General features: G+C 53.4%; 1 protein-coding gene and 5 non-coding genes across 6 annotated transcripts; 5 read left to right on the top strand and 1 right to left on the bottom strand.

Moving 5' to 3' along the window:
- The first annotated feature begins 2,754 nt into the window (after positions 1-2,754).
- LOC119094405 (kelch domain-containing protein 2) lies at positions 2,755-5,072 on the top strand. Its single transcript, XM_037217465.1, has 5 exons — positions 2,755-2,888; positions 3,242-3,361; positions 3,455-3,541; positions 4,107-4,225; positions 4,852-5,072. The coding sequence occupies exons 1-5, from the start codon at positions 2,755-2,757 to the stop codon at positions 5,070-5,072; spliced, it is 681 nt and encodes a 226-aa protein (XP_037073360.1).
- Positions 5,073-5,271: 199 nt separating this feature from the next.
- Positions 5,272-5,343, bottom strand: TRNAD-GUC (transfer RNA aspartic acid (anticodon GUC)). Its single transcript has one exon. It is a non-coding gene; the product is annotated as a tRNA-Asp (tRNA).
- A 2,264-nt stretch (positions 5,344-7,607) lies between these two features.
- TRNAD-GUC (transfer RNA aspartic acid (anticodon GUC)) lies at positions 7,608-7,679 on the top strand. The gene has a single exon. It is a non-coding gene; the product is annotated as a tRNA-Asp (tRNA).
- A 1,611-nt stretch (positions 7,680-9,290) lies between these two features.
- TRNAD-GUC (transfer RNA aspartic acid (anticodon GUC)) lies at positions 9,291-9,362 on the top strand. Its single transcript has one exon. It is a non-coding gene; the product is annotated as a tRNA-Asp (tRNA).
- Positions 9,363-10,532: 1,170 nt separating this feature from the next.
- Positions 10,533-10,604, top strand: TRNAD-GUC (transfer RNA aspartic acid (anticodon GUC)). Its single transcript has one exon. It is a non-coding gene; the product is annotated as a tRNA-Asp (tRNA).
- Positions 10,605-12,773: 2,169 nt separating this feature from the next.
- Positions 12,774-12,845, top strand: TRNAD-GUC (transfer RNA aspartic acid (anticodon GUC)). The gene has a single exon. It is a non-coding gene; the product is annotated as a tRNA-Asp (tRNA).
- Positions 12,846-16,106: the final 3,261 nt, after the last annotated feature.

The raw sequence follows: 16,106 nt of genomic DNA, 5'->3' as shown, positions 1-16,106 counted from the left end.
GCTGCCGGGTTATGGGTGTTGGGTGCGCTGGGCATAGCTGTGAGCTGTTTCATTGTTGCAAGGTCTATTGGAGGCTGAAAGTGACTAAAATAACCCTTTCTCCCGCGACCTCAGATTCCTCCTCGAATTCTGTTTCAACTTTTCTTTTGCGGCTGGGGTTGGGGAAGGTGGGGGAGGTGAAGCATCTTCACCTGGCCATTGAACTGTGAAATGAAATACAAATGGTTGAATCTGAGTGGTTTTCATGGGTGTGTAAGGGCCTATCAGTTTATGCTCCAGATCAGGAAATGGGCCAGTGTGCAGGGGTTTTAGATATCTAAAATCTGGTTTCAGCATTGGGTCAGAAAATGAAATTTTGGCATGGACATTATGTGTCGGCAGTTCCTACAGTGGATCATATCATGCTAGCTTGTGGTCTAGACCATCTAATTGGGGTGATGTATCATATTTTAGGACTGGTTAAGCTGGCAGAAGGTGCCCCAAATATACTGAATGGTGTTCTATCTGCAGGAAGATTCAGGCTGCTTCAGGTGTCTTGCTGACATCCATGCCATTGCCATGGTTTACAGACTGGAAAAGGAGGATATTTGTGCCAAATTTCTCTTCACAATACAATGGTCTGACCCTAGATGATTTTCTGCAAGTGCAGGTTATGAAAGACGTGGGCATATAAATGTTCATGCTGTTGAATTAAGAGATACATGCATCCACACAGTGTTAATGCCAAAGATAGACTGATCAGCTTGACAATGTCCTGAAAAAGAACTGCAAGAATGTGCTACATCACCATCTCAAAGCATGTTTCTGATAATTTGGTATCAATTTTGCACATGTTCTTGATCTCTTGAGCAATGTGGGCAAAAAGTACACCTGTAAAGTTGGACTGATGACCTTTTTCAAATTTGTTTAATGTCCAATTTATGGGCAAGTTAAAGATAGGGTTTTGGATGTTATAAGTTTTTTAATTTAAAAGTGCAAAATTGTGTGCTAGCTATACCCAAATGATGTGAAATCAGTGTGAATGACAGAAAGCTGGTCTAACTGCCCCAGCTTTTGTCAACAAATTTTGTAGCATATCAGATTCTGAAGGGCTTTTGCATATGCCTCCAAGTTTACTGCCCTGTGTTCCCAGCTCAGTTTTATCAAATGAAGGCTGATTTGTCCATGTAATGTAATTGTCCATCCATAAAAATAATGTCATAATGCAAATATCCCATAATGTAATGTCCTGTGCTGACTCACCTGCAACAAAATGCATTTCAGAGCATTGGCACCCAACAAATTACATGTCAGCTTTGGCCATGTCACATTTGAGATTTGCATGCATGCTGATTGATTGTCTTGAGAAGTGCATAGATAGCAGATTGACCTGCAATCTGAATACAATATTATACATATCTTCTGTTTCAGACTGTTGTCACCATCAGAAAAATAAAATTGACTTTTTGAGATGGCAACAACAGGGATATGCACAGTGGTGCCTATAAGTAAAAAACACAAGAAAATTCACAGGCGCATTGGCCACATCACTGCTAAGTACAAGAACTACATCATTGTCTGGGGTGGATATGAGGTACATTATGGTCAGGTCCGGATGGAGGACTGGTGCATTACCATGTTACTGTTCATTCATTTACAGTGACAGCCAATGCTTGAAGGGGTTTTCCTACCTTGTTGCCAGTCATAGTGATAATGGATCAATGGCAACTGACTTAAGAAAGTAATAGCAATCTGCTGATAATCACAGTGTTGATATATTGTAATTATGCATTTCTGACTGGACCAAACATGGCTGCAACCATAATTACACCTGTGTCTGTTTTTATCTTACATTATGTGTTTCATGCAGCTATTGTTGGTTTTTGCAGGACAAGAGCTTGGAAAATGTCAATGAAAATGATGAACATTTTCTGTACAGCAGAGCCTGTTATCACCCACCTAATGAAGTTCTGTTATATGATGTTGAGTATGAAGTTTGGTAAGGTATTCTAGAACAACATGTTATCATAATGTTTCCATACATGAAACCATTAAAAGTGAATTATGGTGTGCCATAAGAATGTATTAAAATTCAAATTTTCTGTTATTTGTGTATCATACTTCAGGTGTTTGTATCTGATTTTGAATCCAGCTGTTTATGTCATGTTTTCCAGCTCCCTACATAAGCACTCTTTCTATGACAATGGTGATATCTACATTGATAGCAAATGTGTTTTTTCATCACAGGCACATTGTATGCACTGGAGGGGAAATTCCATCCAAGCTGTGTGGTAGCACTGCAGCTGTCTGTGGCAACAACCTGTATCTGTTTGGGGGTAGGTGCTCTGGCTGGGGGTTGGCTTGCCAGTGATGGCATGGGCACCAGTGAACATAAATAAGTTTTGTCAAATGTCATTATTTTCTGTTTTTATGGTGTCCATGTGTCTGCCATTACTAGAATTATAAATTGAGCTCATGTCTGTTAAGAAATTGTCTTGCCACTGCTTGGAACATCTGCCAGTCAAATATCTGGTTATGGTATCTTGCACAGTTTTGTTGTAAGTTCTGTGCAATTTGCTATGCCATAGGCATCAGATGGTCTTTTCCGGCCATGTGACTTTGTAGATAACAAATTAAAACAAATTAGCTGCCCTGATTCTGTGAAAACACTATCACGTAACAGAGGTGCAACAGGATATGCTGTCTGCACACTTGATTACCACATGGTATTCCTGAACTGTTGGCCTTACATTTCCAGGCTTCCGCGAGGCGACGATGCTGTCGGAGAGCTGCAATGTGCAGTCACTGTACGAGCTGAACCTGGATTGCATGGAGTGGCGGCAGCTGCACCCAGCTGGCCTGTCACCACTGGCCTGCGACAAGCTCGTCAGCTGGTGCTACGACAACGCGTGAGTCCAGTAGGACGCGGCCAGTGCATAGCAATGCGCCACGGCATCTCCCTCGGTGACCGCGTTTGCTGCGTAGGCTTTTCTAGACTATAAGCTTTTCTTGATGCTGCCGCTGTTCGTTGCCCCTTAGATCGTCGTAATAGCCTTTCACGGAGCGTGACGGGAAATAAAGCAGCGACCTCTTGAGATCGGCTGGTGAGTAGCTACTCCTCCCAGAGTCCGGACGGCAAGAGATGGCCACCTTGAATTGCTGCGAAGACGTCTCTGGGTCGGAAGCGACCGGCAGCGTGCGCGCCTCGTCCATCGCCAGCAGCGCTCGACCCTCTGACTGTTGGCCGGCGCCGCCGCCGCAGGTTCTACGTGTTCGGCGGGTTCGGGCCGTGGCCGGAGCACGTGACCGACTACACGGGCGTGACGTTCACGGTGGACCCGCGCGCCGGCGACCGGCGCGGCTGGAATAACCAGCTGGTGCGGTACGTGCCGGCCGCCGACCGCTGGGAGTGGCCGGCCACCGACGGCGAGCCGCCCAGCCCGCGCGCCGCCCACGCCGCCGCCCGGCTGCGCAGCCGGCTCTTCGTCTTCGGCGGCCGCATGGGCCACCGGCTGAACGACCTGCACTGCCTGGACCTGGACACGGCGCACTGGACGCACCTGTGAGCCGCGGGGAGGGGGAGGGGTAGGGGCGCTAGGCGGGCCGCCTGCGCCCCTCAGCAGCGAGGGCGGAGCTACGCCGTGAACGCTGGCTAGGTGGGAGGAAGGTCGGTGCTGCGCTGGGTCCGCTGAGTGGTGCACCGTTGAGACGTCCGGCGATGCCTCGCCACGGGAGCGTCGGAGCATGCCGCGCCTCCGCGTGTAGGTCCCCATCGCGACGGAAGGCCATGGTCACATGAGGTCTTTGTGCTACAAAAACGGCGTTGCAGCGTTACCCTTCATGAGTTAGACATTTGTTGCTCAGCTGCTTCCGTTCCGCACTAACTAACATTTAAATTGCGGATTATTTAGTTTATTTAGCTTGGCTCGGCTCCAGATAACTCGCCGCGCACTGTCGCAGACGTCTCTACAACCAGAGCGGCTGCAGTTGGGACACGCTTCCGAATTTATTCCGGAACACGGAGGTGCTGACAAAGAGCACTCTGGTAGCCGTCAGGTGGGGCTTGTGCGGAGCGCCAAGCTGTGCGGCGCCCTGACGTGTGGTCCCGTCCCTGTGCGGTGCCGCAGGGAGGCGGCCGACCCGGCGGCGCCGCTGCCGCAGGGCCGCTCCTGGCACAGCGTGACGCCGCTGCTGGACGACCAGCTGCTCATCTACGGCGGCTTCAACGACATGGACGAGCCGCTCGGTGAGCTGCGCGTGCCCGTCCGCCGTCCGCCCCGAGGCGGGTTTTGTTTTTTCCCTTTTTAGCTTCATCACATTTTATTAATTTTCGAACATCGTGACGTTTACATTTCTACTTGTTTTGTATTCGAACAACCACACAATGACATACACACCGTCCTGGATCGCGACAGTAGCACCTCCCGCCGCTGGCGCTGCCCCGCGAGCCACCGCGGGAGGCGATTGTGTTCACCGGAGGGCGTGCGCAGTGTCGGCGTCAGAGCGGGGCGGCACGGTCCCGTCCGTGTCCCGGTCGCCTTTTGTAATCGTGAAGCAGCTCATGCGGTCTTCCGCCACGCGGATTGGTGTAGGTGACCTGCGAGTTTGCCTCCCGCCGTGGACAATGCCATTTTGTGCGTGACTGTCCACGTCGTGGGCGCAGTGTGTCGCCGCGTCCGGCGCCGAGCCCTTCCCTCCCCGCTCGACACTCAGTCCCGACCCGCGACCTGCCTGTCCGGCCGCATTTGTGACAGGGGCCAGCGGCCCCCTCCCCACCAACCTCCGGACGCTCCAGCGCCCCCTCCCTCCCCCCCCCCCCCGCCCCCGGTGCGAGGGTTGTCCCTGACCGGCGCCGCGCCGCCCCGCCCCCAGACGACCCGTGGGTGTACGAGGTGGACGCAGCACGCTGGCGATCCGTGCACTCCTGGCTGCCGGCGCCGGCCGTGCGCATGTGGCACACAGCGGCTGCTGCCGCGCCCGGCGAGGTGCACGTGCTAGGCGGCCTCGAAACCAGCATCTTCGCCCGCCGGCCCGCGCACTTCGCCTCACGCGTGGTGGTCATCCAGCGCACGCCAAAGTCCCTTCTCAGGTGAGGTGTCAGCGCGCCCATTGGCTGCAGTGGGGGGGGGGGGGGGGGGGATGAAGGTTTGAAGGGAGTCTCGCGGTGGATCTGAAAATCAGGGTCGGTTTCAGGTCCCGTAGTATGTGTAGGGTGGAATGGCAGCGTCTGTGGTGGTTGACGTAGTCGTGGGTTTATTATCCAGGCCCACGCAGCTTCGAATTCTCAAAACGCTCCCCGTCGGGGAATCGAACCCCGGTCTCCCGCGTGACAGGCGGGGATACTCACCACTATACTAACGAGGAGTGGGTTTGTTGTCGTTGGGAGTAGGCCTTATGATAGGGACGAAGTTTTGTGTTCAAATTGGGGAGTTTCAGCCCTCTTCTCTCAACTTTGACAACGAAATGGCCAAATTGGGGTAGAGACACGATTCTGGGGCGTCTTTTGTGGGTAGGTTTAGCGTTTTTCCCGGGCTCATCCTGCTCCTTAACTCATTTTGAAAGGCCTTTCAAACTGACTGATAAAGCGATTAGCTGTTATCTGGGAAAAAAGCTCATACAATACCGACAATGAGTGTTCCCCGACGTCAAATGACGCCGTCGTCCCACTCACCGTACCCAATGATCCGATGTCAGGTTAAATTTTCCTGCCAATCACCTGCCTGTCAATCTACCTGCCTGTCAGCTAATCAGCCACTCACGTTACCGTGGTCTGACAGCTCTGACCTTGGCATCGCTGCCCCGCCCGTCAGTCCCACGTCACTGATGGGACAGCCTCACCCTCGCCCCGCCCGTTCGTAGGCACATGACGTACGCTTGAATTACACCCGGTCGGGTGGTATATGCTGTGAACGTTAACCAATGACGGATCGAAATGGCGTCCTACAATGGAAATGAACATCCCACGTTGTGCGAAAAGCAGCCTCGCTTTGGGAGCTGCTTAATCTTTGCTGCTTAGCATGGCAATGTGGATGGTGCTAAACAAGGATGTGATACAAGCGCGTCCACTGTGTTACATTTGTCTCCAATGGAGCATCGTCAGTGGTTAAGGCACTGCAGCAATCCCTTCGTTTGTTGGTAAGGTTGTCGGTGCCCTCACTCATCGTTAGTATAGTGGTGAGTATCCCCGCCTGTCACGCGGGAGACCGGGGTTCGATTCCCCGACGGGGAGGATTTTGTACAGGTACGACGGATTCTCTGTCCGTTGCCTGTTCGGCCTCATGTCCATCCACACGGAATCCAGGTTTGTTGCGTGGAGTCTCGGCGGCCATTGAGGTGTGTCCGGAAATAATCGTAACGTAGTTATACTCACAAGCTGATCAGAGGACTTCTTCCCGGAACGAGAACGAGTTACTGGTCTGTGTTACGCTTTTACGATGAAAGTTCAACCATGCTGTACTCGGTCCCTGTGAGGCCCAAACTGAATTTGTGAGTCATTACACTATAAAGAGAACACCCCTTGGTGAAATACACGGCGGCATGATAATCGAAAAGCATTACGCATATTTCCGCATTCTCAGCTCCGGTTTGTTTTCATGCCGTCAATCGTGGCAGCCCTCCTATAACGTGCGGAACGCATGTCATAAGTATTGTGACACTGCCATATACGTTACCGGTTCACGTGAAGGATATTTCCTTGAGATTGGGTATGGCGGGGGGGGGGGGGTGATAGACAGAAAGCCCGTGTCGGATCGCGGCACGTGATCGTATCTTTTGATACAACGGCTTGAAATCCTCCCCGTCAGCGAATCGAACCCCGGTCTCCGGCGTGACAAGCGGGGATACTCACCGTTATGTACTAGCGAGTTGTTGGGTTCTCCTCGTTACGGGAACGCGTGATTTAGTGACCCAGCTGTTAGCTGTAAACAGAGTTCCTGAAAATGTCGGAAAGAAGTGCGTCCTCCCACACGCCTACAATGATGATGTCGTTCCTCCTGCCAGCACCCTCGGTCAAACCTCTTTGTCAACTCTTGCCACACTCTGTCAAATGTTGCGATGTCGCTCCAAATCTCTCCCTGCTCATCTGCCTGTCAGTCACTCACGTCACCGTGGTCTGACAGCCCTGACCTTGGCATTACTGGCCCACCTTTCTACGTCACTGGTTTGATAACCCGACCCTCTCACCGCGGCGCTCTAAAAAAACTGGCCGCCTTATATGAGCAGCAGCGGCAGCAGCACCACCACCACATTCACAAACGGGTGGTTGGGTTTGCACTTTCTTTGCTCCTTCGAGAGGACGTATTGCTTTCACCCTTCAGTGTCTAAAGACTGGTCCGCGCCTTACACGCATCTGGGCGTACACATTGATTACCCTGTCATGTTGTATATCGTGCATTTGCAAGCGTCCGGCAATGACTGATCGAAAAGGCGCCTGGGAGCTGTTTAGCCTCTCCTGTTGACCAGAGCTGTTTCGCTGCTGTTTGATTTTGGCCGGGGCCCATTGGGCGTTGTAACATGAATGACGCAAAATAAGGATGCCTGACAACGTATCACGTTCTCCTTGAGTATTGCCATTGTTTTAGTGACTACGGTAGTGGGGTCGATTGTAGGTATGGTTGGGCGTGTAACACTCCTCGTTAGTATAGTGGTGAGTATCCCCGCCTGTCACGCGGGAGACCGGGGTTCGATTCCCCGACGGGGAGGGTTTTGTAAAGGCAAGGCAGGGTCAGCATGCACCCTTGTGCAGGGTGTATGCTCGGCGTAACCTCCTCCTCAGTTTGAGGTACGCAGTTTGCGCACGGAAATGGGTCCTGTCTGAGCTGAATGTCAACGATCTGTGACAGTTCGCGCGTATGGGAGAAGCTTTGGAAGTCGTTCTTCTGGAACGAATGAAACGTACGGAATTCAGAAACTGTTTTGAAGCCCAACCATGAAGTATTCACCCTTGAGCCTTGTGTTCGATCCCTCTCAAAATCTACTACAATGTTTCATGGCAGCACTGCCCTTTGGTGCTGGTTTCCCATTGGGGCTGTGTTAAGGTGCAAACTTTCATAATTACTGCAGCTTGAAAAGGATTTTTGCAGAGTGAGCGTCATAATGTAAAGCAGGGAGTTTGTCGCAAATCATCTGCTTACTCACTTTCAATCCATTTGTATCTAATTGTGCAGGGCTGTGTGCTGCACGCATACCACACACGTCGTGTACGTATTACGGAGAGCGCCAGATCTGTCTACACGGGTAGAACTTGTTGGAAGGTAGACGCAGGGAGGTCAACGGTCCGTATTGCATCGCGACCGTTGATCGCCTCTTTGGATGCAACTGACTAAAACCCTCCCCGTCAGTGAATCGAACCCCGGTCTCCCGCGTGACAGGCGGAGACACTCACGATTGTACGAACGAGGAGCGGGATAAAACCCGGTAAGGTTGACCTGGTTGCACGATTCCACGTTATTTTGGCGCACGAGCTCATGAAAATATACCTAAAGAATGTTATTTCCTCTCCCCTCAAATGACATCGCTTTTCCACGCAGTCGGATGACACGATATCAGTGCATATTTCTACTTGGCGCTCATCTACTGAAATATCACATCCCTGTGATCTGGCAACCGTGATATTGATATTGCCGCCTCGACTTGCAGTCTCACATCACTGGTGGAACAGCCCCATCCTCGCGCTTTGAAAACTCTGTCTTTCGCGTGATGTGAAGAGCAACAGCACGTTTCACACCGTGGTCTCCAGTACTGCGGTCTGCACCTTACACGTACCTTAGCCTTCCCCTGATGACCCTTCCATGCGATATGTTTGGAAACGTCCGCTAGTAACTGATCGAAAAGGCGGCGTTGTTTTATAAAGGGAGCGGAGTATGTACGTGGTGCGGAAAGCAACCTCGCCTTGGCAGCTTTCTTATCTGCTGTTGTGAAAGCGGTTTCACTGCTGTTTTATTTAGGCTTTATTTGGGCTGTGCCCGTTGAGCGTATTACCAAATAAGGATGCCGCACAGACGTATCCAGTTTGCGACCTTCTCGAGCGTCGTCATTGGATAAGGTGGTGCGGCAGTCTGTGTGTGTTGGTCGGGTTAAAAAGCGTTGTCACTTCTGGTTAGTGTGGTGGCGAGCGTCCCTGTGTAGCCTTTGCTGTTGATCAAAGCGGCTTCACCGCCTGTTTGATTTTGCTTGGGTCCCTTGTAAATTGTGACACCAATGACACCAAATAAGGATGCCGCACAACGTGTCACGTTTTCCTCGGACATCGTCATTGCTTCCAGTGACTACGGCAGTCGGGTCGATTGTGGGTATGGTTGGAGATGGGGTACTCCTCGTTAGTATAGTGGTGAGTATCCCCGCCTGTCACGCGGGAGACCGGGGTTCGATTCCCCGACGGGGAGGGCTTTGTGTTAGGACGGGTGTGACTCTGCACGTTGTCAATTGGCGCCATGTCCATCGCGAACACGCATGATGTTCACCACTGCCTATAAACGAGGAGTCGGCATCTCGTCAAGATTAGGCATGACAGTGTTCTTAGTAGCTGCCACGTTTGCCACTTAGTAGCTGCCACGGTCTTAGTAGCTGCCCGTAGTAGTTGTCCTACTGGTCTTTAAGCAGAGTTCCTGAAAATGTGCGAGATAAGTGTCTGAATTGGAAGAGCGAAAGTTTTGTGAATGGGGGAAAAAATTGTATTACAAGTTTTTCTCGCATTGCCAGCCACGGTCTTTTCGGTAGCTCCAATCCATTTGCTGCATCGTATAACGTGTGCGACCGGCATACCACGCACCGCAATGTTTACTTAGAGTGGCACCGCTAAGGTTAATGCCTGTGAAGAATGCCTGAGTGGAGTACTTCCCGCGATGCAGATGCAGGGGGTGAGCAGTCTGCGCTTGGGCGCGAACAGTGATATCACCTCTGGATTCATCGGTTAAGATCCTTCCCGTCGGGGGATCGAACCTCGGTTTCCCGCATGACAGGCGGGTTTACTCGCAACTGTGCTCACGGGAAGCGAGGCGTAGACTAGATCAGCTAGTCAGTCACTCACGTCACCGTGATCTGTCAGCCGTGACCTTGGCATTACTGTCCCGCCTTTCTACGTCACTGGTTTGATAGCCCGATCCACGGACCGTGGTGCCCTGAAACTCTGGCCGCGTTATGGGGATGGCAGCAGCAGCAGCACAGTTCATCCCGCGGTCTTAAAAAAATCCGGACCTGCTCCTGTCAGTTGGTACACGTCTAGACGCGTACTTGGGTTACCCAGTCATGCGTGGCAATTTACAGACGTCCGCCGCCAATGACTGAACGAAGTGATGATGTGTTACAATAGAAATGAACCTTCCACATGGCTCAAGAAGCAGTTTTCTCTTGTGAGCTGTGCGATCCTTGCTGCTTACCGAAATAGCGTTTGCTGTCGTTTCGTTTTGGCTGAGGCCCATTGAGCGTGGTAACATCGATGGTATCAAATAAGGGCGCCGTGCTAGGACGTCAGGTTTGTAACATTCTTATGGAGAATCTTTGGTTGGGCGACTGCGGCGGTCCCATCAGTCGTTGGTGATGTCGGGGGCTGCCGCTCCTCGTTAGTATAGTGGTGAGTATCCCCGCCTGTCACGCGGGAGACCGGGGTTCGATTCCCCGACGGGGAGGGTTTTGTGAAGGTAGGACGGTTCGTCCTCAGTATGGAATCACTGTTCGCCGCCACGTCCGTCCTCGACAACAGCGCGATTCTAAGCGTACGGATACCGTTTCCAAAAGCTTCTTTCCATACGGACTTGTAATTTTATGATGAAAGTATCGCCGTATGGTGCCTGCCTACCACTGGACCATTAAGAGGCGCAAAACTATTGCAGCATGAAGAGGAATTGGCTGGCAAAGCGGAAGTTCCGCGAAGCTTGGCTTAACGTTCTACAGACGACCAGGATTTTCCGGTAGATCTAATCCATTCATCGACTGCTTTTGATAAGGCGGCGCGCGTACCGTGCGCATGGTGAAATAATCCCCAGCGGATAGGTTCTCGATACGTGGACTTCTTGCTCGAATGCAGATTTTGAGAGATAAGGCGGTGAGTGGTTGGCGTGCGATGGCAACCGATGACCGCGTATCTTGCATGCGACCGCTTGAAATCCTCCCCGTTGGGGAATCCCGAACCCCGATGGGGAATTATCCGTTGGAGAATCCCGGGAACCCCGATCGTGGTCGCAGACGGAGCTCAACCTCGTTGATAGTTCCGAATTTTGATCGCTTACGGCGACTGCATGGAGGTTTAGCATGCGCTTGAGCCCTTTCATTGACTGAGGGAAGCGTTGCAGGCGCGCAAGGACTTACTCGGTCATTGTCAAAACCGGGCCTTGGCAGTATATTTGTGAGCATTCCCTTCTGCTGCGTGGGATAACGGGGCTCGATTCCTCCACCGAGAAATTTTTGGGCGGGCGGCATGGCTAGGCACTGCTACACCACGCTCTGGGAGCTGTTGGTATTGCGGCACCCGCCCTGCCCACGCTAGCGCGTGTGAAGAGTGATCCGTTCCTGATGGGACCTTGCGCGTTGTAACGACAGGCATTGGGATGCGCCATCTAGGTGACTTCATCAGTTTAGCGCGTCACTGGCGCGCTGGTAGGTAGGAGTTGAACGTCTGGGAACGCTGGAGATCTCGACTGAAAGATCGCGGTAACGGTGCACGCATGCTGTACAGCATGCGTTGTCGGATCGTTGGCGGATTTGACCCTCAGAGCGTGCGCAAATTGCCTGCGCTGCCACATTGCGTGTTTTCCCAGCAAACTGTTGGCGTGGGACGCCGATGTGCGACCCCGTCATTGAGCGCAACGACACTGGCGCACCGCCTCCAGCAAGCCGAACCCGACTCGTCCCGTGATAAGTGCGGATATTTGCCTCTACAGTAATGAGGGAGAGCGAATGTCTCGGTATCGTATACCAGCAGGCGTGCAACGCGTGCCTCTAGGCATGCCGCCGCGACATTTCGTGTTAAGGATTAATTACGCTGGTTGCGGCTGGAGATGGCCTGTCTGGTGGCGTGGCGCTGAAGCTAATGTAATGACTGTGTTACCGGGGCGCTCAGGGGCGGCCGGACACGCCTTGTCGGACACGTCGGCACAGGCCCCTCACACGAACACGAGCTGACATGTCATCTGCAGTTTAATCTGCAATCGCGAGGCTCTTCTGCTGGCTGCTGACATGACGGCTCGGTTTGTGTTGAAGGCTAGGGACTTCTGACGACCGGGCCATGACATGCGCGCCAGCCGTGGGCTCGTGGTGCTGAAGACGGACGGGGAGGTGGGACTAGTGAGCCCCCGAAAGGGTTGCTCCCAGTGCAGTGCCGCATAGGTTTGTTATGCGGCACTGATCTTTATAGTTATGATCTAACTATTAAGAGCATTCGTGTGCCGCATTAGGGACCGGGTCAGAGGTCCGCAGTCTCTTGCTTGGACCGGTCTCCTGTTGGAAGCCGCCAAAGCCGCATTGCGCGCATGTTTTGCGAGCAATGCGAGCGCATCTGAAAGCCCCATGGATATAATGCCGTTGATTCGGTTTGTTATGACTTGTCAGCATGGATGGCACGGCGAAGATGCCTGCAGAGCGGTCACCCGGGTTGTAAGCTCGCGACCGTTAGCACTAATGCGCTAAAAGACACCAGTTTCTGTGCGGTATCCATGGGTTTAGATTGCAGCGCTGGAGTCTGCGAGTAAGCGGAAGGCCAGCGTTGTCATTTGCGTGTGTTCGAAGCAGTAGGCTCTGTTTTTCGGTAGTGACACAATCCTGTAACCCCACGTAACTGGTGTACCGGCTCTCTGCACAAATCCTCGTTAGTATAGTGGTGAGTATCCCCGCCTGTCACGCGGGAGACCGGGGTTCGATTCCCCGACGGGGAGGGTTTTGAGCGGTCGCACGCAGGCGCGCGCTCCCCATTCACGATGCATCGCGGCCCTCGCTCAGTTTCCACTGTCAAAGAAGTGTTCCTCGTGTTGATAGCAGACTCCCAGCGTTCACGATGCATCTGCGTTTCGCAATGAACCAGGAAGGAATGCTTAGTGGAATGCGGGTGGATACCTGAAAAATCGTTGAACTATGCAGAACGTCGCTTCTTGGCGTTCGATTCACGTCATAACTGACTCGATTTTCCAATAGCCATCTTGTTACGCTGCAATAGTTATGCAAGGCCTGATCCTTAACACTGGCACAATGGAAGACGAGTTCCATGTGGTAAATCTTGCGCTGCGATAACATTTTGGTCCATTTTGGTACCGCGGAGAGTTGATCAACGGTCTGTTTGTTTGGTACAATGCGTTGACGTGACCGGAACTTTCGGACACCCAAGATTGACGGGAGCTGTGACATTGTTCGTCTTTTGATCCATTTTTCCCATGGATCACAATTGGTGTGTGTGAGAGAGGGGGCTTGTCCGGTGCCCCTTGGCCCCGGTCTGTCCTGACGCTTCGACCGCGAGCTCCGCTGTATTCCGGGTGGCACGTTTGGTGGCTCCTTGCAACACTTGGCGCCAGCTACCGTGTATTGGACTTCCGTTAAGCGTGGTAAAGCCTCTCGGACGTCTGCAAGAGTCCCCCCTGTGTCTGCTGGGTCTGACCGGACGCGATGGGCGACGGTGTACCCGACCCCTCCCATCTGTCTGGACCTGATCTGACGTGGCCTGACCTGAGCTCACCTCCCGGCAGGCTCTGTCTGGACACGGTGGAGCGGTGCCGCGCCGAGCTGGCGGCCGGACTCTGGCTGCTGCCGCTGCCGCTGGTGGACCGGGTGATGGCGCGGCTGGCCGCCGCCGGCAGCTGATCGCCACGCCCGCCGCGTCCGCTCAGCCACTGAATCTCGGAGAGCGCCGCCGGCGCCGCCGCCGCCAGAGCGGGCGGCTGCCCGCCTGTGGCCCGCCTCGCACGGCGGCGCCGCCGGCCGGTCGGCTGGAGGCTGTGAGAGAGCGGCGTCTCGGCTCGGCCGCGGGGGCGCGGGCCCGCCTGCCGTACCTGTACTGGAGAGGGCGAAGCGAGGCGCTGCTGGGGCCGTTGCGTGTGTGTGTGGTGGGGGGGGGGGGGGGGGGGGACGTGCGCGCGTTGGCCGCAGTGGACGCGCCGCCGCCCTGTGGAGGTGTTGGCTCGTCCCCGTACCGCGCGCGGCAGAGCCTGCCGCAGCGCTGCTGTGACATGGTAACTTACCGTGCGGGCCTTAGTCCGCATCGACTTACCGCCGCTGTTCGGCGCCCTGTGTGAGGATATGTGATATCACAACACTGAAAACGTGCTGGTGCAATACTCGCTGATAAATAAACGACGTTTTGTTGTCCGCTATTTACCAAAGTCTGAAGTCCACGGCAGCTATGCTGACAGATTCCTTACGTTCGGCCATGGGTGACTGACGTCATAAATGAGCGCCGCCATTTGCAAATGCTCCCTTGAACGGGGCGGCGATTAACCAACGCTTGTCCTCACGGATCACCATGTTTGGACACCTGGTTTTGTGTTGTAGTGTAGCGAAACCACCTTGGAAACTGACCGGAGATCCGTGTGTATGCACAATTTGCTATATCCAGACGTCCAAACTTGCCAGGCCAGACATCACACCACCCTTTGAGACAGCGCATTCGCATGTGGTGTCTCCTGACCTGAACGATACTTGGCGTCTAAATCGTAGGTTCCCACAGGATCCATCAGCTTGTCTCGTAGATGTTCCGCTGCGTGTCTTTTCCTTTGCGGATACTGGAGGAGGATCTCGAACGTCGTCGGCGTAGACCGCATTGTGATGCCTTCCACCTTGCCGACCAGCGTGGACACCTGCCCATGGCCGCCCTGATGTCACAGAAACTTGATCGCGTTCCTTGCGATTTCGCACTTTTCCAAACGCAGATGACCTCCCGCATCTTGAAGGCGCTGGAGCTGCCATGAAGCGGTCCGCCATCCATGCATTGCACAGGTTGCCAACGAGTCAGCTAAACGAAGGCCGCCGCTGTCACAGACACCACACACAGAACTCGCTGCACTCGAGGAGCCTGGCGGAGAGGACGTTGAGGACGCTCACTCGTCGGTCGAGCGTACTGAATTTGTGTTGTGTTGTGGTGAAACAAAGTATGTATTGCGGCGGTTTGCCCTGCTTGCTATGATCACTGGACAAAAATGAGTCAGATTAACGTAACGTAACTTGGGAATTCCCTCTCCCTTGCTTTGCGCCAGACAGTACAAGCCGGTTTAATGTAATCCCTGTCTGGCTTTAAGCCGGAAGTAGCTGCCTCCCCCCCCCCCCCCCTCCTGGGAGTTGACTGGGGCCGTCGAAGGAAAAAGAGGCCATGTATTGGCCCACTAAAAAAGAGCGCCTCTTTGACCGGTTGCAGGTGGATTTCCACGTCATCCTCTGGATTGTACACGCAGACGTCACCAGCGTAGGCCGTCACACAGTTCAGGCCAGCCAAAATGTCGTGCAGCACCCTCTGCAACACTGCCCCGGAGCTTTGCATGCCCATCGGAAGGATCGTTAACTGAAAGAAGCCTTGGCAAGTTTGAATGCCGTCTTGCAACGTGTCTCAGGGTCCAGCTCGACCTGCCAGTAAGCCAACCGAAGATCTGGTTTCGTAAACCATCTTCCGGCCCCAAGCTTCACCATAATGTTGTTCGAGGATGGCACTGAGAATGGACGCTTCTCCATCTGGTCGATCAGCGCAGCGTAGTTCAGACGGCATCGTAGGGTCCTGTCAGGTTTCTTCACGACCACCTTCGGACTTGCACAGCGCTGGTTACTTTTTTCAATGACGCCCTTTTCACAGAGATCCTTCAGCTGTTCCTTTTCAGCCTCCTGGTAGTGCAGCGATGCTCAATAGGGTTTGCTTGCGACCGGACGACCGCTCGCTTCAGTCTGGTCTGTTACGCCCCTGATACAGCCGTGTGCGTTTCCTTTGCTGAACAGCTCTTGGAACCTGACTGATGGCATCCGAGACGTGTCCTATCCTCATATGTCTTCTGCCGCACTCTATCAGCATCCCAAGCTTACTGAGGGCGCTCACTTCCACAATGACGTCATCATTGGTGCGCACTCCCGGAATGATGTTATCGGTCAACCCATACGATGGAGAGCTCAGCAGTAGGCCTCCTTTCACCGGCCGCGATTTCAGTTTCAGCAGCGCCGTCGACGACATC

This window comes from Pollicipes pollicipes, unplaced genomic scaffold (genome assembly GCF_011947565.3).
Source record: "Pollicipes pollicipes isolate AB1234 unplaced genomic scaffold, Ppol_2.1 Scaffold_4002;HRSCAF=4701_pilon_pilon_pilon, whole genome shotgun sequence".
In the NCBI taxonomy this organism is placed as follows: domain Eukaryota; kingdom Metazoa; phylum Arthropoda; class Thecostraca; order Pollicipedomorpha; family Pollicipedidae; genus Pollicipes; species Pollicipes pollicipes.
The sequence above is the reverse complement of the archived record's forward strand: the minus strand, read 5'-3'. Positions and strand labels throughout refer to the sequence as shown.